This window comes from Centruroides vittatus, unplaced genomic scaffold (genome assembly GCF_030686945.1).
Source record: "Centruroides vittatus isolate TY-2023 unplaced genomic scaffold, ASM3068694v2 contig_846, whole genome shotgun sequence".
NCBI lineage: Eukaryota > Metazoa > Arthropoda > Arachnida > Scorpiones > Buthidae > Centruroides > Centruroides vittatus.
Window position 1 is genome coordinate 308,171 of NW_027122551.1, and position 27,766 is coordinate 335,936.

Genomic DNA, 27,766 nt, shown 5'->3' on the forward strand with positions numbered 1-27,766 from the left:
ATATGATAATGGTAAGAACCATACCTTGTGTTAATTTTGTTTGGTAAAATACTTAGTGTAATATTTTAATTGTTGTATTGTTTAGTTGACTGATAAGAGGCTCTATGCCCGAAACATGCAAACGGCACGTATCAACTAAATAAAGATGGAAATAAAGCCAAGTATTTAATTAAAACTCAACTTTGGGTTCATAGTCCAACAATCTTAGATCTGTTTCTTTTCTCCCAGAAAGACTTAGATAACCTATGCAAGAAGGCAGAAAAAATCAGATCAGCTTATCAGTGTGAAAAGAACTTTAGTAGAAGTATATAAATAAAATAGATATATAAGCAAATGCTTGCACATTTACCTGTTCTCAATTCAAAATACAGATATATTCACAAATACTGAAAATGTGGAAGTTATGAATAAATTCCATAAACTAATCAAAGAGGAGCTATATTAATATTTGAGAATTCAGGAAGGTAGTACTCATGTAAATCATAGTAGTTTATAATATTTCTAAGAATAAATATAAGTAAAAGAAATGAATACAGAACTAAATGCCAAAAATAAAATCTCTAATAGATTCTTGAGTTATGTCTATTCTAATTTATAATTTTTGTTTTCTAAATTAGTCACAACCTTTGGCAAAGTCTAAATTACCAAAATTATGTTTTTGCCGATGATCAGCAACTGAAAAACTAAAGTAGTCTATGGGAAGAACGGCAACAGTGTAACTAGCCTTTTAAAATTCTATGGAGGCTTCACAGAACACCAAAATGCAGGTCCAGAGGTACTGAAGCCTCCATACTTCTTGGACTTTTTAAAAATTGCATTAATACAAGCAGACACATCAAGTAAAGCTTTCTCATGCAATTTGAAAAAACATTTGATAAAATTCATGACTAACTTTTATTAGAATAGTGAGCCTAAAAATTATAATTATGTTACTGAATGTATATTACATTTAAAAAATTTCAGATATGATTACAATCATTTAAAGACAAAGCTTATCCCTGTATATCAAAAATGGGACAAATCTGTAAATTATTCTGTAAAATAACAATGCTTATAAAATCACTGCATTACTGTGTCAATGTAAATTAAATGTAAATGTTCTGGTACAGTGACTATTCATCAACATCTCTGTGGTAATCATTAAAAATAAAAAATGCTTTCAATACTATAAAAATTTTAAAAAATAGTGAGTTTTTTAGGTATTTTGTGGAATATACTGCCAACCTTGTCTCATCTGTAAGAGTATGCTCTTATATGCACAGGAATATGATATTAGCATGTATTTTAAGAGATCCATCTAAAACATTATTATTATTATTATTGTTTACTTAAGTTGCAAAATTTTTTATAAAATATATATTTGATAGAAATTAGATGTTAACTGTAGTATATTTGAAGGTTTTCATTTATAATTATGCACATTTTAACTTTTATTTTGCTCATCCTACATTTTTAAATAAAATGTGTGTGTAATAAGCCTCATGCTGAAGCCTCTTATAGTCTTTCATTGTACATTACATAATTATGCTTTCCAGAATATAATTTTAAATATTAATGAGCATATTCCATTTATGTTTTATGTTTATGTTCTATTAATTGGTCTTAATTGTTTCCACCCTAAGTGTTAACTGTAAGACTCAAAACACTTAAGAATTTATTAACAGAAAATTGCAAAATACCATAATTCACAGAAAAATATGCTTAAATACCTAAAAGTGATATTCAGTCTTTCTCAATAAATTAAAAAACAATGTCAAAATTTTTGATACTAAGAATTATTTTTTTTTTTATTTGCATCTTATTTTATATATCATATCATGTAAAAATTATAATGAATGTAAAATCTATTATAACTATTACTTTAATAAAATTGTAAATAATCTTTTTATAAACAAAATAAATTTTCTGGCAGTTTTATACTCAAATTTCCTAACTCTCAAAGAAAAAACTAACAACAACATTTATTTTGCCTATGATCAGGTTAAATCCTATTTTTTAATATATTGCCTAAAGCTACTTTTAAATCTTTACCTTTCTGTTTCTCAACTCAAATATTTTAGCTTTTTGCTCAACTAACACATTTACTCTTGATCCAATACCATCCTCCTTCAAAAAATTTAAATCTATATTAGCATCCATCCTTATTCCATTTATTTCCAGTATGTTAGAATGATGTTTTACACTTAAACAATGGAGCATATTGGTTACATTATCCTTTTTTAAAAAGTCTTTTCTCATTTCACCCTATTTTTCTACTTCCAGCTATGTTAAAGATTTTGAAATATTTTTACCACTTCATTTATAAACCAAAATGTCAACACAGTATAACATTCCCCTACCAATAATCTTCTGGAAATAAAGCCCAAAATTTCAGCTTTAATTCAATATAAATTTTGAAAATAGATCCCTTTGACATAAAGCATTTAATTCAATTGTACTTTATGCTTTATCTATTTTAACTAGATACTATACTTAATATTAAGTATTCAGTTGATATTGGAAGTTTGGTTTAACTAATTGTTACAAGTTTACAAAATAACAAAATTGAGTATTATTACAAAAGATGACTTCATTTTGGTGATAACTATATAATATATTCAACTATATTAAATTTTACTGTTTAGCAATAATAAAAACGCCATATGCTTATTACTTACAACAAACTCCAGAGGTCCTACTTACAACTTCTGTGTGGCGTCTTTCTCGAATGAGACTTTCATTGGTTCTGTCAGTGTGATCGATGATATCTTCAATTATATCTGGGAAAGGAATTCAAAAAGTTGTAAAATCCCTTTTTATTAATATAATATATATTATATTTCATATAATTTTTCATACTCATGTGACAGTTTTCTGTAAATTCATTAGTTCATCTATGTAACTATAATCTTAAATGATGTAAAGAAATATTAAATATTTAACTTTATAAACAATTACTAACCATTCTGATAATCTAATTCCTGGCCAATTCCTTGAGCCATTTTCTTTTGTCTAACTACTACATTATATAAACTTTCAAGACCTTGATCTTGCTCTGAAAAAAGAAATAAATAATCATAAGAACAAAATATAAAAAATCCAGCAAGGAGTTGTGTAACTTTCCTGGCTATTATAAGATTTTATTTAAATTTTAATTTTAATTTAATGATATTAGTTTTATACACATATAATAATTTTAAAATTTAATAAAAAACAATCTATAAGACAGAGACAAAAATATTGAAATTTGAAATAATGAAGAGAAATTAATAAGAAACATCTTTATAAATAGGCAAATGGCATTCCAATTAATCAAGAAATCAGATATCATAGTATCAAGAAATTTTTTAAAATTCTTTCTGCCTTGTGGGTACTAAGAAGGTCATTTAATCAAGCACATAATAAGTTCACCAGGCCCACAACAGGGCAGACCATTCAGCAGTCCACAAGAGGGTGAGGAACAAGGCGAAACATATCCAGGATGGTTCCTGTTTTTCAACCCAACTAAATTCATTCTCAAGTGCACAGAGTTATAGGCTGATGTCTTCATCACTATGTGGCAAACTGGTCAGCATCATTGATAGAACTTTGCACTAAATAAAATATTCTACTTTTTAAAATTTGATAATGCACTTGATGCCCATCTTTCAACTTCACCATTTTGTTTTGCTGTAAAAAAATCTGCTTCTTTTCAGATAATTCACAGTATGCAGTTTAGAATGTATTCTATCAAATATTCTATTTATCCTTGTTTCCTTTTATGTCCATTATTAATTCATAACAGATTTAATTATAAAATAAATGAAACAAAAATGTTTTTCATTCATTAAATATTGAAGGTGATTGCTTAAAACATCTAATAATAATAAATGTAGTCTAATCATTTTGCAGTTAAAATTCAACATTTAAATAATTTAGGATAATTCCAACATAAAATAAAAATTTAAAACACAAAACAATAAAACATAAACCTGTTGGCGTGACATCAAAGCTAAGTATTTAGTAACATAAACCAAACTTAAATATTGCAAATACATTTTTAATACAATTATTTTGTAATATTTTAATTGAAATCAAATGACTATTATATTTTCACAAGCACAGTTACCAGAAAATGTGAAATCTAAGGCTTGAAAAGACCTTACATATTTCAATCTTTGCAAAGATTAACAAGAATATTGTTTAAAATTGCAAACTTTTCTAATCTTCTAAGCTTTATATAATAATAAAATTCTTAGTTCAACAAACATACAACTTATTAACAATTTAATTATTATCCAAGATGATTATAAAGTCTCTCTATACTTTTGTGAAAATGGTAACAAAATCATTTGTTAGCAGGTCATTTGAAACATGCTGAACCCAAAAAGAGAGAATTGCTGTAGTTTGTGCATATTTGAGTGCATTAATAATGCCCAAATACTGACAAACTTTACCCAGAAAGTTAGGAAGACTGCTCACACAAGGCCAATATCAGAATGGTGGTAAACAAATTCAGGCAAACAGGCAGCATATGCACAATGCTCAACATTCCAGAAGATCCAACATAACAATTCAAAATAGAAAAGCTAACAATAACACAGTCATTCTTGTCAGCCAGGAGGCTAAGACATGAGCTCAGTATGATAAAATTAACAGTGTGAAAGATCCTCCATTACAAGCTCATTAAATGTGCATACCTTGTTCAGGTGTTGTGCAAGCTGAAGGGAGAGGAGGAAGAGGACTGTCAAGTAATGTGTCATGAGCTCTTGGAGGCTGTGGAACTGAATTTGATGGTTCCACATTAATCTACTCAAACATCCTCACACTATAGCAATTCTCTCTTTTTTGGTCCAGTATGTTGTTACCATTTTCACAAAAATATATAGAGACTTTAAAATCAGCCTTTATAATTGCAAATTGACTTTTATTTGATTTATCACTTACCTGAAAATAAAAAAAAATAAATAAATTTAAATCTCATAATCATTAACACAGTGGTTCTCAAAGCGGGTGCCACGGCACCTTGGGGTGCTGCAAGTACGCCACAAGGGTGCCACGAAATTTTTAAATAATTAAATTAAAATTACTTAAAATAATGAAATTAAAGTATTAAATTAAATAAATAATTAAAACAATTATTAAAAATTAATATTGGTTTTTTTCTACTAATCTTGTTACGTCGCCACTCGTCTCGGTGACTCGGTAATTGGCGATACGTAAATACTAGAAAAAAAAACGAACTAGTCGTCTGTTCTTCTGTTCCTGCAGCGAGTAGAAGCGCAATATAAATGCATCAAATGCAGTAATTGTTTTTTATTATTGTTATATGTTCGGACAATAACGAAAAAGCATCGTATAAAAATATTTTTCTTCTTTACAACAAGAAAAAATAAATTATTAACGTGTAATTAAATTTTATAATAAAATATTGAAGTTAATTATGTCGTTCAATATTGTGAATAATTTTTTCATTAAAAAAAGAAAACGCGAAGATTCTAATGATCGAGAAGTGGTTACTGGTAGCAAAGCTAAGGAATCAATTAGCGCTAGTAAATCATCAAAAATTGAGAGCTCATTTTATCACCAGATACCTTTATAATAATAACTTTTGTTTTGAATGTTTTTGTGTTGTTTGGAAATAAACTTACTTACTTTAAAAAACTTTTATTTTTTTCAAAGACTTTTCATCCTTCATATCTTTACTAACCGTAAAAAAAGCAAAAAAATAAAAATAAAATAATAATAATAATAGGGGTGCCGTGAATTTTGTTTAGTAATTTCAGTGTGCCACCAGACAAAAAAGTTTGAGAAACACTGCATTAACAAAATGATCTAAATATATATTTCTTAAACAAAAGATAATTGATGCATGCATTTTGTCAGTAAGTATCTATGAATCAAACATATGGAATCAAAACAAACATACATACAAGAAAGACATCAGCCGTACACAAAGTGTTTAGCCGGCAGAAAAGAAGGTAAGGAGGGAAAGGAGATAGACAGTAGAGAAAGGTAGGATCCTTCTGAACAGCATACATATGGCTATAGTACCCTCTAATCAAAACAAACAGCAAGGAACCAAAAGTATCAGTACCAGTATAATTACAATAACAAATAAGAAATGAGTAGATAAGAGAGGAAACAGTAGTAAAAATACAGTAATAAATATTACTGTATTTTTACTGTATATTACTATATAATTATATTATATATTACTATATAATTTAAAAAATATAATATTTATTCTCTCTTATTAATTGTAGTAAAAAAGAAAAGATTTCTCTTATTGAATAAATGAAGATAGGCAGGTCACATTGAAAGTATAAAGATTGGTAGATGCAGTAAAAGAGCCTGAATGTCAACAGAATGGAAGAGAAACAGGAAAGTAGTAGTGGAATAAAGTAGTCAGAAAACCTGAAAAACAGAAGATAAGATTGGTAATGGAAAGGCAATACTGGAGACCTATATCCTACAATGGATAATTATGGATGATGATTATGGTAAGGATATTATGCAATAAACAAAAGCACATTGAAATTTTACTGCTCCTTTAAGATATTTTTGGAATCTGTTTTGCTTTTCAGAACTTCAGCTATTATGATGTTTAAATAATTATGATTAATTTAGAAATCCTATATTTAGAAATGTAATATATATAACTAAATTTATAACATCTTTAGAAATGCATACAAATTTTTAATAAAATAAAAACAAAACATTTCAGGTCTATCTGTAGAAAGTACTATTGTTTATTTAAATATGCTAACCATAAGTAATGGTCTATAATATAGTATCAAAAACCATACAATTAATCAATCATATAACAATTCTCAAACTATTCTAAATTTTAGAAATCATTAAATAATTGAAGTTAATAAATTATTCAATGCAATAAAATAATTTACATAACCATACTATCTCCTGTTTCCTCATACTAAATATTACATTATTAAATTATCAACAAGTTTTTGGTAAATACCTTGTATAACCCTTTGTTGTTGCTGTCGAATTTCATCTACTGTCAGGCTTTTAGTTTCTTCTGATTCTTCAGGCTCCCACGATACTACAGATGGACCACCATAATCAGGACCAAGAAGTGCTACTCTACAATTAATAATTATGCCTGAATTTTATTAATTTATTCTTTAAACAAAAAATAATTAAAAGTTTAACTTCCCATTTAATATTTTTGAAAATACAATAGAATCCATGTGATCATCTTTTTGGAGCTCATTTAAACTGAAGATAATATCCAACTGATAACATTAATTGAAGCAAGTGAATAAGATTATAATTAGTGAAAACTTCAATTTTATTGACTCTAATATTAAATATAGGTAAATATATCTGGTCAGTGTTTTATAGATTTAATGATGTACAATTTTTCTCTACAAAAGTTACAGCTTTGTGTAATCATGATGTTTCTTGAATTTGTAGAAAAACAAATTCTGTGTCTGTAGTGAAGATTTACTATATCTGTGAGGTCTTGTCTTCCCTTTTTATTAGGAAGAATCTTTCTCTGGACAACTTAGCGTTGTATTTGTTATGTTGTGTTAATGATGTTCATGTTTTTTTTAAGTTCTTCTAGTCTGTTGTTTCTAATGTTTAACTCAATTGAGTAAGTCATTTGAAACATGTGTTGATTGCTTTAAATACGTATTTTTCATTGAGCTGTGTTGTATTTAGTTGAATCAGCTATTGTATTACTTTGTTAGTCTTTGTTTTATTTGTACTTGTTCTGTGAGCTTGACCTGTTGGAATCCTATTTGTTATATCTTGGTCTCACACATGGATTTAATAATGACTTCATTTCAAAGTGTAAACCATCTTTCTTAGATGTTCCTTTCTCTACATGAAGTGTTTTGTATTCGTCTAGGTCAGGCCCAGTGAATAAATCAATTACAGCATCATTTTTGGTTGAGCCTGGATAATGTAACCTGTTAAAACATAGTTTTATACATGAAAATATAGTATTAATATTGTATTTTTCACAAAAATTTTCTATCACCGTGTATTGGTAATGCTGTGTATTATGAATAATATTAAAGCTAAACAATTACCAGATTAAATCATGCTACATTACTGCTATTAACAATTATTAAAAACAAAGTAATTTGCAACCAGAGATAGGTGTTAAGTGCCATCACTTATTAAATTTAATAAGAACTAATTTAATAAGCCACGAGTAACTAGTATGATTATATAAATTAAATTAAATGTCTGGAAATGAAGGATAGGTTGGAAGTCTGAGTAGTGTAACTGGCAACACGTCCATACAGTAAGCAGCAGTTGCAAGTTTGAGTCCTGCACTGGACCAATTCTTTTCTTCCAGAATTTTCTAAATTATTGAATAAAAAAATTATTTTAATTATAATTATTAAATTTGATAAAAGATGGTACCTAACACCTACTTCTAGTGCCAAATTTCTCAGTATTTAATAATTATTAGAAGCAGTAACATAGCCAGATTTAACCTGGTAATTGTTTTGCTTTAATATAATTATCTGCTGGCTTTGAGATGTTTATATATGTATTACAGATAATGTAGTTTAGTTTTTCTTTATTTCTGATTCTAGTTCAGTAAAAAGTGTGTGACACACACACAAACACAGAAAGAGAGAGAAAGAGAAAGAACAAGAAACAAACAGGTAAAATGTGCTCTATGGATGATTGTAGCTAGATTCTTTGTTATTTTGATAATTACTCTGTTGTGTTCTAAAACATTCAGTTTTATGCTAAATGAATGTACTAAAGAAGAGCAAATTCATCATTTCCCAAATAAATGGGAACTAGAATACTTTTTGTTAAGATGAAGGAGATACACTGCCGTTTAATTTGTAATGACTCAGTGTCTTTATCAAAAAAGTAAACTGAAATGTCATTAATTTTCAGTGCAAAAAATAAATATAACTATGATCTATCAAAACCTTTCCTTGATATTCACTGATAATTTATGCTGTAAAAAGTTACACTTCTCTCTTGACAGAAGAATCCAAAAGTAATTGTTATGTTTAATTACTTTATTTCTTTAAAGTATCGCTTTTTACAAACTGCATTTTTGGCTCTCTTCCCTTCATCGATTGTGAAGCAGTACCTTATAATAAATTTATACATTTAGATATAGATAAAATTTCCACTCATATGCAGCATAAAATGCAAACACAAGTTCATTTATATGCCCAATTTTTCTTGTAAATTCTCATAAAATAAAATCGTACTATATTTTATAGCATGATTTTACTTATTAATACTGGCCGACCTAATAAACTTTTCATGATCTAATGCAACATTTTTAATCCCTTTTATAAAGGGATTAAAATGTGACATTAGATCATGACTACTTTGCAGCAACTGGCAACATGACATTGACCAATGATTTGGCTCAAGTAACATGACCTCTCTCTCTCTCTCTCTCTCTATCAACAATGTGCTGGTATGAGCTGGATTGTGTTTTCCATCTCAAGAACTAGTATATTTGTTTTATATGTTTTGTATATTTTATGTAATTAGTATATGTGGAGTAATAAATATTTGGGATCCAATGAAAGAATACACTGCTATTCCCTTCTGTTTTTCTACAACTGCAATGATAAAACATGCATGAGAACAGTTTGATTGGCATACACAACATATCCAAGCTGAAGCTTATCATCATAATGCCTCAATTCTTAAAAGATAAAATATATATGAATTTATTTTTATAATATAATTTGAGTAATAAAATATTATTTTTCTCAAATTACATTATAAAAATAAACTTATATTATTTCTAAATCAATATATCTTTCTTAATTTTAAATTGAAAAATATAAAAGACAAATAATTTACCTATCATGCTGTCTTCCACTTCCAGATATTTGTTCAGCAAAACTTATTCCCATTTGTTTTTCTTTACAGATTAAACTCTCAAGCATACGCTGCCTCCTCTCAACTTCTCTTTGTGTACTATTATACATAAGGAATTTAATAATATATATTTGAATGAAAATAATTGTTTATTCTAAGTAAATGGAACAACCAGATGTGGATGAATGTAAAAAATTAAAATTTTTAGATAAATACAAATTTAAAATATTAAGATATTCTTAATTTCTTTGAAAAACAAGTTCCACTAGAATTAAAAATTAATTAATTATTTCTATAAACCTCACTAAATTGTATTAACAATTGTATTAAACCTCACTTAACTTTTTCAACAAATTATTTAGTTATTTATTTTTTAATACTGATAAAGACTGTCAAATATTAAAAAAAGTATTTATTTTAAATAAATTAATATTTTCCTTAATAAACATTATTTTTATAAACTGGAAGTTAAAAATATCATAAATGTAAATTTAAAAATGAGAAAGGATACATTAAATTGGAATTTGATGCTTGTCTAAGAGATTCATTTAAAGTACTAATATGATCAGTAAATTTTTTCATCAGTTGCCTTATTTTTCCTGTTAACTGCAATATAACAAAAGCATGATTAAAATAAATACATTACTTAAGCTACAAAATATGATTTAATAAAAAATAAATTACACCAATATTGTCTAAAAACTGTTTTAAGAAATAATAATAAAATTAAAAGATAATAGATTGTGTACTAAGGAGTTTTGAAAGATGCTTAAAGATTAGACAAGTAAAATCTAAAAACACTGTAAACAAAAAATATAAATGCATAAAATTTGATTTGTAATATATTATAATATATAGTCATTATTGCACTTTCAAAAGCATTAAAAAAATTAATAATTATTAGGAAATTATAGCAAATCAACATAATAATCATGTTCAATGAATTTAGCAAATACAGATTATTTGATGATATGGATTATCTCCTGATTTCAACTACAAACTACAATTACAGACTCATCAGTCAGGATTTCTTTCATCTAAAGTTACTAAAAGTGTATTTAAAAAAAAAAAACTTGAAAAATTCTTTGAGTGCCACAGACACATTTGTCTGCAATTGTGATTTTTCTCAAAACCATCAAATTTTTATATAGTCAAACCTCTGAACAATGGTCATTGACAAGAAGATAAAAATGACTGTTGGAAGGTAAGCTGAAAATTGCACAGGTCATATAAATTGAAAGAAAACTTAATTTATTACTTTTAATGAAATAAAAAAAATCACAAAAAAGACTTCTCTACCTTGTAAAGAACTCCTAAAACACAATAAAGCATAGTTACCACATCTTTACAGCATCATTACACTATTTGATTCACTGGAAACTTTACTGTTTGCATCAAACAATCACTGTTACAAATCTTGCCTTTTCTGTGCCTAACATACAATGTTATATCCTCATAATATATGAAAATTTTTACATATCTCCTGGCATTTGCTGAACTCCAAGCACAACCTGGTTTTGAGGCCTCCTTGTTCTAAATACTAAGTAATGCTATCAAATCAATTTATAGCTTAACAAAAAAATCCAGAAATGAGTTGCATAACTTTCCCAGCAAAAAATTTAAAATTGTGTAATGCCATCTGTTATGAAATTTTATTTTTTAAAATTTTTATATTATAAATTATTAAAAACGGCAAAACATTTAATTTTCAGGATAGAGATGACTTTTGTAAAAAAATCGTAAATGCTAATAACAAGTAAATTGGTTTTGAATTTTATTTTGAATTGAATTTTACACAAGGAAACAAACTAGTACAAGAGAAAATTTAAAGAAAGTTACGAAATAATAAAAAGCCAAAAAAATAACATCAATAAAAATTTAAGTGTTAAGATTCACAATAATTGGTTAAAACTATTATAATAAAGATAATAATATTATCAACAACAGCAATAATAATGATAATAATAGTAATAACAATTAGAAAGATCAATTTATTGTATAAATGCTTAAAGAGAAGCTAATATGCCAACGAGATTAAACAGAACCTTGTTAATACAGACATCAAGAGTATGTACTAGGTGATGTTCAGTGTAAAGTCAAGAAACTTTAACTGAAAATATATTTTAAACAAGATGTATATATTATATGTTAACACCACCTTACAAGATATCCCAAAAGTAACGGTACAAACCTATTATAATATAAACAATTTGTAATATGAGAAATTCATGTTATGTTTTATTATGTAGCCGACAGAAGAGGGGCTTATGCCTGAAACGTGTCTCGGCCAGTAAGATATTCCGAATAAAGATAATGTCAGAAATGCCCAGTGTCTGTCTATGCACCTACTTGTGACAATAAAAACAGATAAAAGAAGATACGGTTTCAGAATACACAACAAGTAAATTCTTAATTAAGTCTGATCCCACTTGAGATATGGCACATGATCCCCATCTCCCCATATCTTTGACTTTTATTCACCAAAATTTAATAGCACAAATCCTCATAATATACAAACCTCCCTGCAAAATTTCAGAAACTGTTGACAAAAAGCACAGGAGTTATTGAGCTTCAAAGTGGGTGAACAAAAATGTAATGTAAAAATATACAAAACATGTTTTTCTTATTAACTAGTACTTTCTCAATAACAATATTTAACATAACATGTTTTGCATAATAACCAGATGGCAATTCAATCACTAAGTGAAATATGCTTTTTGGTCACTTTGCTAATCATCCATTGTTTCCATAAATACTATTTACTGAAGAAACTACTTTTACCCTTAATGGATTCCAGTGGTGTGCCGTGACATTTGATAGTAGGGAAGCTGTGTTTCTGTAAGAAGCCGACTTCCAGGGGCAATCAGTTAATTGCATGTCAGTGATGGTCTAGGTCCATTTGTATTCGTTTGTTCAATAAGCCAGTAAAAATCGTTGACTTCTCTAAATGTATTTTAATAAATTATTTAACGTACTTAATAAATAAACAAGTTCAATATTGAATCTAATAACAGAGGTAATTACCTCTGTTATTAGATTCAATAGATTACCTATGCTCTCTAAATGACAATTTTTGCTTTGATAAAAGACATAACATCTATTAATTTATATATATCTATTAGCCATAACTATTTTGTTATAATTTTCAATATTATTTTATATTATTTACTAATGTTAACTAATGTTTGACATTAGTTAACATTAAATTTAGTTCTATACTGCTTTGATTTCCAAATTTCTTCAATTTTACAAAAGAATCCATGTGACATTTATGATTTTTGTGTCTTGCCAGCTTTACTCAAATTATTTAAATCATCAAAGCCATTCTTATTCCACACACTAATTTCATTTGAAAATAGTAGGCAAGGCCAACAAAATTTTTGCATTTTTATGCATCTAAACACCATTTTATGTCTTAATAAATTTTATCATGAAAATGTGGTACAAATTTTTTTGTTGAAGTATTTACATTTAATTTAGGCATTGGTTAATGTTTTCTTTTTCATTATATGATCTTGAGCCAAAACTTCTTTAAAATAAATTTTCAATATCGCAATTACATTCTGAATCGCTAGCCATGATATAAGGGCTAAAATTAAAAATAAAATTATAAAAACTTACTTGATGAAATAAAATGTGCAGTGGATACCTGGTACAAAATATTCTTCAATTGTATGAATATACTTTTATAATTAAATATAGCTTTGTAAAGAAACATAGATAAAAATAACATAAAATCTTCTGGATTATTTTGACTAAGTGGTGGATTGTTTTAAGATTTAAAAAATCTTAAAACAATTCACCACTAAGTCAAATAGCTCCCTACGAGTGGCTAATGGATGGAATCAGAGACGGTCCTGGTAGGTGTGCAGTGCGTGCATGCACACAGGCTGCCAAATCCTGAGGGTGCCGATACTGGTCAATGTCAAATGCCTCTTTTGTCGCATCACTAGTATACCTGAAAGGACGCGACAGGATTGTTGTAATTTTTAAATGTTTCTCACCATAGTTGTAAAAATCTAAATATGTTAAACTTAATAGATTGTCTGTCATTTGTTTTAAGACCAGGTGTCCACAGAAATTTCCAACTTTTCAGTCACTCTCGTTGAACTGAAAAAAATTTGTCTTTATTACATCTAATATTACCAAGAAATCAGTCCCCACTGTACTCAGCTAGAGATTGGTTCAGTTAAGCTTTTAAGTAAAATTCCGGCTCTTTCAGCAGGGTTTTATTTAGGTCCCTAATTTCCTAATCTCTTAATTATTTAACTACTTCTTAAGTAGAAATAAGTTGAAACCGGTTACTTTGTACTTGAATATTTGTAGTCTTGGGAAAGAAATGGAAAGACAAATTTTTATGACAATGGATACATAAATTGTAAATTTAAGGAATATAAATTCTAAAGCTTTTTTTGTACCTTCTGCATCTCATTCATTAAATTTAGTTGTAAATGACAGCCAAAGTAACAGTTAATATTTTAACATTGTACAAGAATTGTACACATTTTTATCTGCATCCCCTTATAGATGGGACATACTAAATCGTAATATCACTATTTTAACACATTGAAATCTGTAAGTAATACAAGATGGGAGCAGAATAAATATATCAAATATTTTAATGGATTTTTTTAAACTCCAGTCAACTATACAGAACTATCATAAAAACATACCAGTAAATTCCTATCGGTTGGGTTAAGTTACTCGTGATTCACATAATGGAGCAAGGGCAGCCAAATATCTAGCAGGCAGGCGGTAACAGCCCAGAACCGGTCCTGGATAGAATCGTTGGAAGTGTTATACAATATTTTGGTGTGTAGCTTCCACCAGTTAAATTGCGTGAGGTTGGTGCTCTGTAAAGCGCATGCACAAATGATCGTAATCTGGCTGCTTTACACCATTCAAATATTTTTGCCATGGAAACTGTCCTGTATTTGACAATACAGTGCTTCCATTGGGAATATCCCTATACAAATTTATATTCGAATATACAATAGCAATCTTATCGTTTTTCTCACATGTAGTATAGAAATAATGCAGTTACAATAAAATATAAATTTTAATTAATTCAAAGTACATTCAAATATGAAAATAATCGTACAATGTGTATTTATATTTTAGAAAATACAAGGGAAGTGGCACTTCCACCACTTCCAAAGGATGGCACACCACTGATGAAATCACTAACATAAGTACAGTAGAGCATTGATTATCCGACCCCCGATTAACCGACCACGTTCTAGTCGGCAAATACAAATGTCCGCTAATGATGTGGCGCTACAATATTTGGTTATGTCTTGGCTACTTTAATATTATTTTTGTTAAATTTTTGCATGTTTTAGCTGGCAGCACTGGCTCGACCATGAAAGGGAGGCTAGTATTTAAACCAGGCCTAATACACTATACTAATAATGTATTTTTTCATACTTTTCGGTTATCCGACTTTTCAGTTATCCGACCAACCCCAGTCCCCAATTAAGTTGGATAATCGATGCTCTACTGTAATTCTCATCAATGGTCTCACAAAAATCCCCATGAAATTATACAAATTATTTTAAATTTTATTTTTCTATCAATGTGTAGTGCTGTATGATTGATGACATATTGATTGATTCTGTTATTTTAGAAGACTATATGACAAACAAACTCAATGAATTACAGAACAATTAGAGAATTTTCTTCGGGTACTTCGATCATTATGTACTTCCAGCATGACAGAACCCCTCCTCATTTTACCCACCTTGTGAAACAGCATCTCAATAACAGTTTCTCTAATCAGCAGATTTGTCATAACAGTACCATTAACTAGTTACCTTTTAGCTTTAAACCTATTTAATGCAAAAAACTATCCTAAAGTTTTGGCTGAAACATAACTGAAAAAAGAGTAGAGCATGTTTCTACTTTTTATGCCATAAAATTTTTACGCCAAAATTCCTCCAATGAAGAGAAGTCTTTTTTTTGTGATGTCAAAGTAGACACATGGTTTTTATTCTAACAATGGCAGAAATGAGGGTTAACTCTACAGTTCTGACAGTCTCGACAAATGAAAAATAAATGAAATAGAGGAGTTTATTGAATCCGTTCGACCACATCAGTGTCTTTATGACAAAAAAGTGTCACGTAATCAATTTAACCTCTTCATTAAACAATCAAAATTTTACCTGAACATGTTTTGAACTATTTCTATTTTGTTGGTTGCACAAAACAATCTTCTCAGTAATATCTCTTGCTTCTGCTTCACAAATGCTATAATCTGATATCCTAAAAATACAATTTTAATACTGTATTAATTATTAATGTAATTTAAAAAATCATTCATATTATAAATAATACTTTCATCTTACAAGCAAAATTCTCACAGAGCTGATAAAAATGTTATTTATTTCTCAGCCATGATGTTGAGAATGGCTAAGTGTGTGCTTATATAAATTTTTGCTACTCCAGAGCTTTTACTTTCTAAATTGGACAGAAAACATATTGGAAAGCTGAAAATTCATAGTTGCCAGATTTGTCTGACAATACAGTATTGTTATGGACACCATAGGTGTCTAGAAGTAGGTTTTGTGTACTGGAAAATATGGAAGAAACATTTCTTTCACTAATAAAGACAATAAAAGTTTTATCATATTTCCAGATATAGTCCATTTGACAATTAAATTTTCAGGTTTAAATGTCTTTTCCACAACTTTATGACTTTTACCACTCAGTTCACACAGAATCACAAATAGCTTTCACATCAATTTTTCTGATTTTGATGCTATAGGCATGATGGTATAGGAATGTGCAGTCAAATGCAGTGCAGTTAATATCAAATGTTCATCCCATTAGTATTTCTTTATTCATTGGCACCACTTCACCTACATTATATATGTGATCATCATGAAAAGTGTTCAGAAGTAATTTGCAATCATTTCTTAAGTCCTCCATTTCATAATGGATTTTATTTTGCAATTGCCAATTTGTTCCAATTTGTCAAATGTTGTAAAGTTATAGCTAACTAATTTATAATGCTTCTTCAAAATGATATGGCAAAGACAAATTATCATTAAACAAGTTTTCATTCATTTGTAGTTCATAAGCATTTATTGTTGTAATTTTTGTCATGTCACAGTCTTTTTCAATTTGATTCATTGCTTGACACTAAGAATTCTTCAAATGTGTACTTTTTCAGTGGCGTACCATGACATTTGACGATAGGGAAGGTGTGTTTCTGTAAGAAGCTGACTTCCAGGGGCAATCAGTTAACTGCACGTCAGTGATGGTCTAGGGTCCATTCGTAAGTGCGTGGTGGTGGAAGAGACAAAGATGACAAGTAACTGACAAAAACCGTTTATTTTAACATAAAATAAACATACACTATGTACAAAATAGTTTGCTTTAGGACAATCAGCCATTCAGATGTCCTGGGCGTCAATGTGGTTCTTTGATTGTCGATCAAAGGTGGCCCCGGGACAGTGTTTTTGACAAGTCTGTAAGGCAAGGGGAGACTTTGTATGTTGGCATCGGGGGGACGGTCTAAGTCCAAAGTGGCACGGAAACTGTTTTTTTCTTGTGCGTTGACACACAGCGTTTTGGTTATTCGGAACGTTAATCGAGTGTGAGGTGTCCTCGATTGTCGGGGATTATATCAATCTCCATTCTTTCTTTCGTCATTCTCCCTCAATCATGCTTCCCAAGTGGTTGGTCCCTTGTTATGCTTAGTAACAAGAATCTTACCTGGAGCGCAAGAAAAGTCAAAATCAAAGATGAATTCGATCTTCCACTGATCATAGGACGACTTCCTTCCGCGATTTATGGTTTCTGCCTCACAGTTTGATGTAAATAATGGGCGTCCGACTACAAATGACTTTTTCCTACGTTTTTTTAAACTAATAAATTTTTCTCTAAATTAACCATTTTTCTACTTCCACAAAACACCGGGATAAGATCAAAATGCACCTAAACCTGCTACCGGTATTGCCAAAAAGATGAAAAAACGAAAAATCGTGAAGGTTTTCGAACTTAATAGTTCTTCGTCAGATGAAAAACAGAAGCGACAGAACACAGAAAAATAGAACATCAAAGTTTAGACGGAATTCGAACAGATGTCTCGTTAAAATCGTTGTATTGGACAATGATTTTAACGAGACTTCGATGTTCTATTTTTCTGCGTTCCGTCGCTTCCGTTTTTTGTCTGAAGAAGAACTATTAAGTTTGAAAACGTTCACGATTTTTCACTTTTTTGTCTTTTCGACAACACCGGTAACAGGTTTAGGTGCGTTTTAACCATTTTTCACATCTTTCGTGATGGTTCAGACCTGTCCAGAACCTCACATTTCCATAAAAATTTTAAACAAATACTGGAAATGACAAAAATAAACAATTTATGTATTTTAGTTCTAAAATACAAATAATACATACATAAGACCCTCATTAATAGTCATCATTAAGGTCTGGATTTTTGGGTGCCACACCCACTCAATTTTTGAAAGGGGCAGAGTGTAAAAAGACAAGCTAAGTTGGTTTTAGTGCAGTAGGCCCACTCATTACCAAATTGTTTAGCACCCAAATGTACCCAAATCACAAACCTGCCCACAAAACAGTGACTAGCACCCAAACTATATACACCCAGCACCCAGCTTTCCCCTTTTTTACATTTTCAAAGAATATGTTGACAATTATCTCTTTTTTGGTGGTTTTTATTCATTCACTTGTGGGGGGAAAAAACAAATTTGTTAAACCATATCATGTATGCTAAGGAAAAAAATACGATAATTAGTTTACTCTCTTCTTTTATTGAGAGAAAAGGGGATAAAGTGGAATTTTCTGGACTAAACAACTAAGCCTTAGGGTTGTTTTAAGAACGTAAACAGATTCACTGAAAATCTGCAACACATGTTTTCTTTTCTAAAAAAAGAACAATCTAGAAAATTCTTTTTTGAGGTTACCATACTCTGACTTGTGAGCACAACAGTTCCAATTTCCTTTGTTTGGTGTTGGCGATATTAGAAAATGGCAAAATTGTCTGCATCTAAACTGAACATTTTAGCAAATAAGTTTAAAGGTGAAAGTGTATGCACAGACGGAAAAGTTCTTTGATGTTCCATTTGCGATTATGTGATTTCGGTTGATGTGGAACACTAAGAAATGAAAATCAGGCGACACACAAGTTTGGAAAGGCATAGAGAAGGCAAAAACAAAAAAAGGAATTTTGAGCATATATTTATAGAGGCACCTGGATGTTGTTGGAGACAATTCTGTAATGTTTATACTGGAAGAAACAATGGATTCCACAAAACGGTACATGCTGAACATACGTTGCACCACTGACTAGGTGCTATGTAAATCAATGTCGTTCAAAATGTACCAACTTGAAAATACAAACTCAACAAACTCTAATATCTGGTCATCCGTTGGGGGTCTTGGATAAACAGTGCGGTATTCTACTGCGAGAACTTTGAAAAATTATATGCTAAACACTCAATTTTCTGAGGCCCGTTTTTTGGAAATGTTTGAGAAGCAAGTCCTATTGACAAGGAGCTGTTTGTGTTTAGGATTACATGTTCACAAAGTTTTGTTTAAAATGGATACCCAAATGTCTGACTCTCTCCTTGTTAGTAAACACTCCAGCTGAAAAGACTCCTTTGCAACTCTCTTCACAAATATATGACATATATTATTTAGCCATGCTCATGGTAAATAATTTATTTTGCAAATATAATAAATTATGATTTTGGCTGCTGAACATAACTTAAAAATCGAGTATTACATACAATAATATGCCTAACTAAAAACAGCATTGGAGAACATTTCACTATGGAAGACAGCATATTAAAGGGCTACAAAACACATTTTTCTATCAACCAAAAATTCCAATAAAATAAAATAAAAGTATTAATTAGATTATTCACTGATATAAAAGAAGCTAAGGTGCATTTCAAATTTATACAGACACGAAAAAATTAAAGTGAAACCCAAATTTGCTGCATTAAGTTACAAATGTTTTATTAAAAATAACATGAATTTACATGTTTCCACACTGCATAATAAGAATTTTAATCAAACATTAACATTTTGTCACTAAAATAATAGGTTAATGTTACCTATGGTAGCAAAGTCGGCGACTGGGAAATTCTTTTTCCCTACATTCTACACAGCAACGGGGAAATTTTTTCTACCCTACGTTTGACGTGGGCACGTTCCCTGTAACCTCGAAACGGAGTCGCGAGATCATCGGAGGTGATTCAAACTCTTCCGATAATCTTGAACGACAGGCGCTTTGACGTGATTGATCGGCAATTATGCAAATTTTATTTTTCCGAAAGTGGAGTACGCGTGTTGTATTGTGTTAAAAGATTATTTCGACATTTGGATACTTTTGGAATTTTTCTATTATAAGGTAATTAATAATAATAATAATTTTCCTTGTGAATTTAAGCGATTGGAATTTATTTATTGGAAAATTGGCTAAGTGATTTTTGCAATTTTTGGATAGATATTTCACAAGTTAGTCATGTCGAATTGCAATTTAGAATTGGATGAATTTTGGAAAGAGTGTACTGGGTGACGTTTTCGTCAGTTAATTGAAGCCAAGTCTTCTGAACTAGGATTAGATGAAAGAATTGATGGCGGACCGAAATTTGCCATAAAACTGGGCCTAAAACACACTGAGGAAGTTTGCCAGAAATGTGGCCAAACATGCAAATTGAGTTATCGCAGCGACCGGAAATCATGTGTGATGCATTGCCAAAAATGCTGACGGAATAGTTCGGCTTTCGAAGGAATGTTCAAAGGGAAATGTGGCAATATGTCATGAGCGAATCTTTTGACATTCATATGGCACTGTATCAGTTTAGAGTGTATGACGAGTAATTTGGCAATTTCCTCGGGTATTTCTAAAAAGGCAGGCATAGACTGGTCGAATACATTCCGGTCACGGAAAAATACCTAGTTGGAAAGAACCAGAGACTATTCCGGCTGCTCCCGCGCCTAATGTCAGCAAGAAAGACAAAAAAAGCAAAAGAAAACACAAGACAAAGGTGAAAAAAAAAAAAAAGAAAAAAGTGTTAAAACGAAAGGGGAAAAAAGAGCCTCGTCACATACCGGAGAGTCAAGTTCAGTCGACGAGAAATGTGGAAAAAGGAGAAAAGCTCAGTAACAGAGTAAGTTATCCTATTTCTTTTATTTGTATCTTTTAGTATTCTTATTATAGAACATAGGGTAGAAATAATCTCCTCGTCGCCATCTAAATGTATAGTAGAAAAAAAAATTCCCCGTCGCCGTGTGTAATGTAGGGTAGAAAAAAAATTCCCGGTTGCAGTCTAGGTTGTAGGGTAAAAAAATTTCCCTGTTGCCAACTTTGCTACCATAGGTAACATTAACCAAATAATATTTTTGAAAATTCTGTACAAAAAAACTGTTAAATATTTATCTGGACAGGCATTCATTTCATGACTTAAATAGAATATTGTTTAGTTTCAAGCAGTGAAATATGCAAATTAGCTTACTTATCTAATTGTAAAACAAATTCTTTATGTTGTTCAAAGTTCTAAAATGGGTAGAACAAAGAATTTATCTGATTATGAAAAAGGGCAGATTGATGCCTATAAATCACAAGACAAGTCAATAAGAGAAATTGCAGCATATATAAATCGTCCAAACTCAACTGCTGGTGATTATTTATCAAAAAGATGTGGCAAGGATGTACCAAAATTCAAGACAGGTCCAAAACCCAAGCTTACACATCGAGATTGTAGACAAAACATCAAGGTTTGCTCCACAAAACAAACATCAGTAAGAAAAATAAAACAGGAATTAGACTTGCCTTGTAGCAACACAACAGTGTGGAGAGTTTTAAATAAATCTCCAATTTGATTTGTTGTGAAACCATGTTGTAGGGTAGATGTACCAGTTTTGGCCAGTGTACCAGTTCTGGCCAGAAAACAAATTTAACTTAGAAATATAATCACCACATATTCAAATATGTCCAATGAAACAAACTTTTATTGTTAACTGTTCACACAGTTAACAATAAAAGTTTGTTTCATTTGTGATTATATTTTTAAGTTAAATTTGTTTTCTGGCCAGAACTGGTACTACACTGGCCAAAACTGGTACATCTACCCTATTGTCTTAGAAGTGTTGAACACAAGATTGTGTTAATAACAATCACATGGCTTTTTTCCACCTTTATTTAGTTGATCAACTAAGTAAAGGTGGAAAAAGCCATGTGATTGTTATTAACACAATCTTGTGTTCAACACTTCTAAAATCTCCAATGTTAAAATTCAGAAAAAAAGCTGTAATGCCACCACTTTCATTAAAGCACAAAAATGACAGACTTGATTGGGCACAAAAACATATGACATGGTCCAAAGAATGGATTGAAGTTTTGTTCAGTGATGAAAAAAATTCAACTTAGATGGTCCAGATGGTTAGAAGTATTATTGGCACGATTTAAGAACCGAAAAACAAATATTTTCAAAACACCAAATGGGTGGAGGATCAATAATAATGTGGGGTGCGTTTGGATTCAATGAAACCACAGATTTAGCATTTATAACTCAAAGAATGAATTCAGAGAAGTATCAAGGCATGCTTGAAGATCATTTATTGGAAGCTGGACCAAATATTTGTGGACCAAATTGGATCTTTCAACAAGACAATGCCCCTGCGCATGCTTCTAAATCAGGCCTAGCCAACCCAAAGTGTTTCACGGGCCAGTTTGATCACTCAAAACATTATGGTGGACCACAATTTAGGCAAACATGCTTTTAAAAAAGTAAAACAAATACAAAATGAATAAGATTTTATTGTTATACCAAGAGTTCATACTCGTACTTGCACATTATAACAATGACATGCAAATTTTCATTTATTTAATTGTTTTGGTATACACATAACAGGAAACAAAAGTTTTAACAGATATATAATATCGCTTAGCGGGTCACACAATTTAACATGACGAGCCGCGGGTTGGCCAGGCCTGCTCTAAATCAACAAAAATGTGGTTTAAACGTAAAAATATTAATCTGATGACATGCCTGCTAGAAGCCCTGACCTGAATCCAATGGAAAACCATCATCTTTGGGGGATGATGGTTCATACAGTTTATGCCAATGAAAAGCAGTTTTCCACAATTTATGATTTGAAGGCAGCAATTTCAGATGCTTGGGATAAACTAAAGATTGAATTCTTTCAGAATCTAATTGAAACAATGCCTAATCGAGTATTTAATGTAATTAAGTTAAATGGTGGTAATGTTACATTGGCCATTAAACTGTAAGAAAACTTTGCAATTTGAAACCTGTTCAGATAAATATGTAACAGTTTTTTTTTGTACAAAATTTTCAAAAATATTATTTTCAGTGAAAAAATGTTAATGTTTGATTAAAATTCTTATTTTGCAGTATGGAAACATGTAAATCCATGTTATTTTTAATAAAACATTTGTCACTTAATGGAGCAAATTTGGGTTTCACTTTAATTTTTTCATGTCCGTATAAATTTGAAACGCACCTTAATATATGAGCAATTATTTTATTGTGACATTATCACAATTCCAGGCTGCAATTTTTCATTATAATATTCTCAATTATTTTAGTAGTGCCTTGCCCCTGTACCTCATGCATTTCCTGTTAGCAATAGAGTTGTGCCAGTCATCTATCTAACTCTGATCAGAGAAAATTTTTGAACTGAAATAAAATGACTTCTGGTGCAAACTGGAAGTTTGTATACAGTTAATCAGGACCTCCTGCCCCTAAGTTTTCCATATCTGGTCTCCACTTTCATCAATCTAATTCTGTTCTCAAGATTAAGGACGGAAAGACAGACTGACAGATGGACACCGGAGGGAATTTAGTTCTACAATTTTTTTCCAATTGCAGCCCAATAAAATAAACAAATATAAGTTATCACACATTTATTTAATAGTAAGTTAACAAGTTAGGGAAATAAGGAGGAATGTAAATATCAATACATAGACTCATGCTGCTGTTACTCTACCAATTCTCAATTGATATTGCTAATTTATTGTAAAAATGAGCTTTAGAAACTGAGACATGTGAATAGAAAGATGAATATGAAATCAACAAACAAATAAAATAATTTTTAAAAAGTAGATAATATTTGGGGAAAGAAAACTGATAATTATAATCTTCATCAGAAGAGAATAATGGTACTTGTGTTCTGCAGACAGAATGCAAATGATGCTAAAAGCATTTTCATATGGCTAACTGAATGCAGATCATTTGGCTACATTTCACATCATCCCTCCTTCTTCATATGGTTTCTTAAACATTAGCAAACTACATTATCAACAATCTATTATCTTCTGATCAACAAAACCAGAAGACAAGAGGACATGAAAATGGAATAAGAGGAATTGTTCAGTTAAAGAAAAACTGGTTGACACACAAAAATATGCCTAACATAATAGACCAGAACTTGTTAAACCATCTAATTGAAACATACAAGAATTTTAATCTCATTACACCTATGAATAGAATAATTTGTTGGTAAAATTGCATCTCCGAACAACGCAACTGGAATCCAATGAAAACTGCAGATGATACCCACAAGACTAAAAAAGTCAAACGAACCGACAGTCTACATGCGACCCTTTGCAAGATATAGCCCTCCAAAGTCTATCTGGTTGTTAAACATGCAATAGACTTAACAGAACATGCAGCATGATTCCAATCACAGCCCAGTAGTAGTCAGTGCAGTGGCATTTCTTATGTTTTACGAGCTTTTAGCATCTCGGTTAATGTTACCTTAGGTAGCCAAGATGGCGGCTCGTCTCCGATCCCAGCAAGGAAACAGTGGGAGGCACGTTCTAACCTAACCTATTCTAATAATTTGGTTGCTAATAATTACGGTAATTTATCAGAATAGGTTAGGTTAGAACGTGTGTCCCCACTGTTCGCTGTCTTCTGATTGCTGGGATCGGAGACAAGCCGCCATCTTGGCTACCTAAGTTAACATTAACCCACGTGGACTATCAGTTCCTTTGACTTTGTTTACTCCTACGGGCAGACTAACTGTGGTAAGGTGCCATCTGCCCGAATGAGATCTGAATCTACAAATTCTGGTCAGCATTTATTGTATTGAATATTTTGTTTTGTAAATGAGTATATATGTAAGCTTGTATCAAATTCGTAGACACATCACACCATTGTCACTTCTCTATTTTCTGAAATTGTCAATTTTGAGTAACCTGGAATGATTCCTCTTGCTAGTGTGACACTTATTGATATAAAATCGAAACTTAGCATTTAACTTATTTAAGACCATCATCTTAATGTTTTATAAAAACGTAGATACAGTATATATAATTGGTTTTGATATTCTAGAAAAAATATTTGACGTCCTCATATTATTTATTTCATTAAAAACTTACCAATTATCCCCAGTTTGAAACATTTTCTACCCGATCATATGACAACTATCTAGTTCTCTTTTAGACCGTTTGAAGTCGCTGTATCGAAAATTATAAAAAATAAAATATTTAAAAGATTCATATGGAATAAAAATAAATATTAAAATTACTTTAAAATTTTAATTAATTCCAAACATTTTATATTAATTATGAATTTTAAGTTTTGACTCTGACCAGTAGACACGGCTTTTTTTTCTAGACTGGCAATGGAAGAGACGGGACCAGCAAGCTAGAATATTCAATATAGTGTCCATGACCTTAGATACAGCGCTCTTGGTGGCGCCGCGGGTCCTATCGACCACCATTTTATTTTAAGTGAAAACATTGAAGTCTGTACGATGTGCTGGAAAGGATTGTTACTTTAGAATATATATATATATATATTTCATTTAAATCTAGATTGTTTTATTTCAAATTTAGCTATTTTCCAGATTTTGTTTAATTATCGTAAAGAAGGCAAGATCAGAGTTTAAACCGGTAGCTGTAGTACGTAATCTTTAATATAGACCGGATGCGAGCGGTCAAAGTGGCAGCCTACCGCTCTGGGGACCCGGGTTCGAATCTGGACTGGGTCGATAATCTCCAGGAATTTTCGAGGGGTGGTCTGTCCGGATATGTCGGGGCCCCCGTCTCTCACCATTCGGCCGCCTCATTGTGAGCCTGGCCGAACCCATAATGGGCTTGCAAAAAGAGGTCCTCTTAGTGCCCTCAGGGCGGAGTTTTAACAAAAACCCTCAATATACCAATGTTTTTATAATCTACGTACGAACCGGGTGTTGTCTTGATGGTCAGTTGTCACTTTCACTCTCAGCCATATGATTGTTTATTTACAATATGCTCAGGTCAATCTGATCGGTATCATAGTTAGTAGGCTACGTTGTTGATTTTTTCGGACATGTTTTTTCCTTTTGAAGAATATAGTGTTCTTGTGTTGTTAGTATAATTATAGTCTATAAAACTTTGGTTTTAACTTGTGAAACTATTTACAATGGAAAACTACATTTTGACCTTTGTCATGTGATGAATCATATTGTTGGAGTTAAAATCCTTCTAAGAGGTAATAATTGCAAGAAATAGAAGAAGTGTTGCATTTTCCCATCAAAAATGGACAAATAAAACATGTCAGTAATTGCAGTAGACTGATATGTAAAAACTCTACCATTAGGATGTGTACAAATTGTGCACGAAACGAGTCATTCTGAATGACAAAAATAAATTAACCTGAACTAAATTTTTGTTCGTTATGTCATTTACACAAATGTCTAGAACTAATTTCTTTAAATATCTTAAGAATTGTTAACATAATTTTCTTAAAGAAACTGAAAACATTAACATATTTTAAACCTAGCTGTTTGTGAAAAAAATTAAGAATGTCTGGAAATGCATTTAACTTATCGCAACAGAAAATTTTTTGTCTCGTTTAGAAACGTTTAAATAAAAGGAAGAACTGTCTTGTTATTTTATTTCCAAAACTAAAAATAAACTAAGTAAGATTATTTTGACCCTCATAATAGTAGTTAAGGATTAAAACTCTTCCGTTCTTTTGCATTCCTTTATACTACTTTACACAACGAGTTAGAATATTCTAGCTCCTTGCCTTTACACAACACACAAATGGCACACCCCTTGACTAAAAGGAAAATAATGGTTATGTATTCAATTTTCTTTAAATATGGCATCGCTACAGCTCTATGTAGAATATTCTAGCTCGTTGGACGGGATTCGAAATAACAGAGGCCTATGAAAAATTTCTGATATTCTCTGCGCGTATTTGATTCCGATCCCAGGCAGTAGGCCGATAACTTAATTGCTTGGGCTCGGTCTGCTTTTTAAAAATATTTAAATAATAAATAAACATTCTAACTATAATCATTAAATACATCAAATCAGTTAGAATAAATATTTCTGCATTTACATACATATCTAAATTGATTTTAATGACATTTTTATTGAAACTCCAAAACCTCTACGATAATAAACATGAAAAGTCCTTCCGAAAAAAGCGTTTATATAATAATACTAAACTTGCAAATGACAGGTAAAAAGCATAATCTTATTAGACGATCGATTCGACCATCCAAAACTAACACGAGACGTAATGTCGTAAAGATTATCACAAAACAGACAAAGTTTTGAATGCAAAAATTCCAGAATTTCACAATAAACAGAAATGCTATACCTATAGAGTGACAGAGTGCCTCCTATCCGAAGACTGGTTCTCAGGCCATCGTCGATCGAGTGCATAAACAGTTCTAAACAGTAAGTCGGCGTCTGGTTCGCACCCATAAGCTGGCCGTGTGGAGTTTTCCGAGTTTTCGTCACTCGTCTAACAATTAAATATGGACCCGTTTCCTATAGAAAATCCTCTCGGGAGGCATTCACTTCTCGTAGATGCCCTTGTAATAGATTGCATTATTCTCTTAAATCTCAAGGCTGGAATCGTGAAAGTATATTTAGTAAAGATGACTTGCTAATTGTGTTTTATATTGATTAATTTAGCTTGTTTCTATCATCATATCTGCAATGCTGACATTATCGCAT

General features: G+C 30.7%; 1 protein-coding gene across 3 annotated transcripts in view; it reads right to left on the reverse strand.

The window, feature by feature from the left end:
* Syx8 (syntaxin 8) overlaps positions 1-25,265 on the reverse strand; it is a 274,529-nt gene extending 249,264 nt beyond the window's left edge. For all 3 annotated transcript variants that reach the window (XR_010881896.1, XM_067278960.1, XM_067278961.1), the window contains exons 1-7: positions 25,187-25,265; positions 15,969-16,068; positions 10,319-10,413; positions 9,790-9,906; positions 6,941-7,065; positions 2,942-3,034; positions 2,658-2,759 (exon numbers count right to left, since the gene is read on the reverse strand). Coding sequence is in view for 2 of the 3 variants with exons in the window: in XM_067278960.1 (XP_067135061.1) it covers positions 2,658-2,759; positions 2,942-3,034; positions 6,941-7,065; positions 9,790-9,906; positions 10,319-10,413; positions 15,969-16,068; positions 25,187-25,209 (655 nt within the window). In the remaining variant the exon portion in view is untranslated. The remainder of the gene's footprint in view (positions 1-2,657; positions 2,760-2,941; positions 3,035-6,940; positions 7,066-9,789; positions 9,907-10,318; positions 10,414-15,968; positions 16,069-25,186) is intronic.
* Between the last annotated feature and the right edge of the window lie 2,501 nt (positions 25,266-27,766).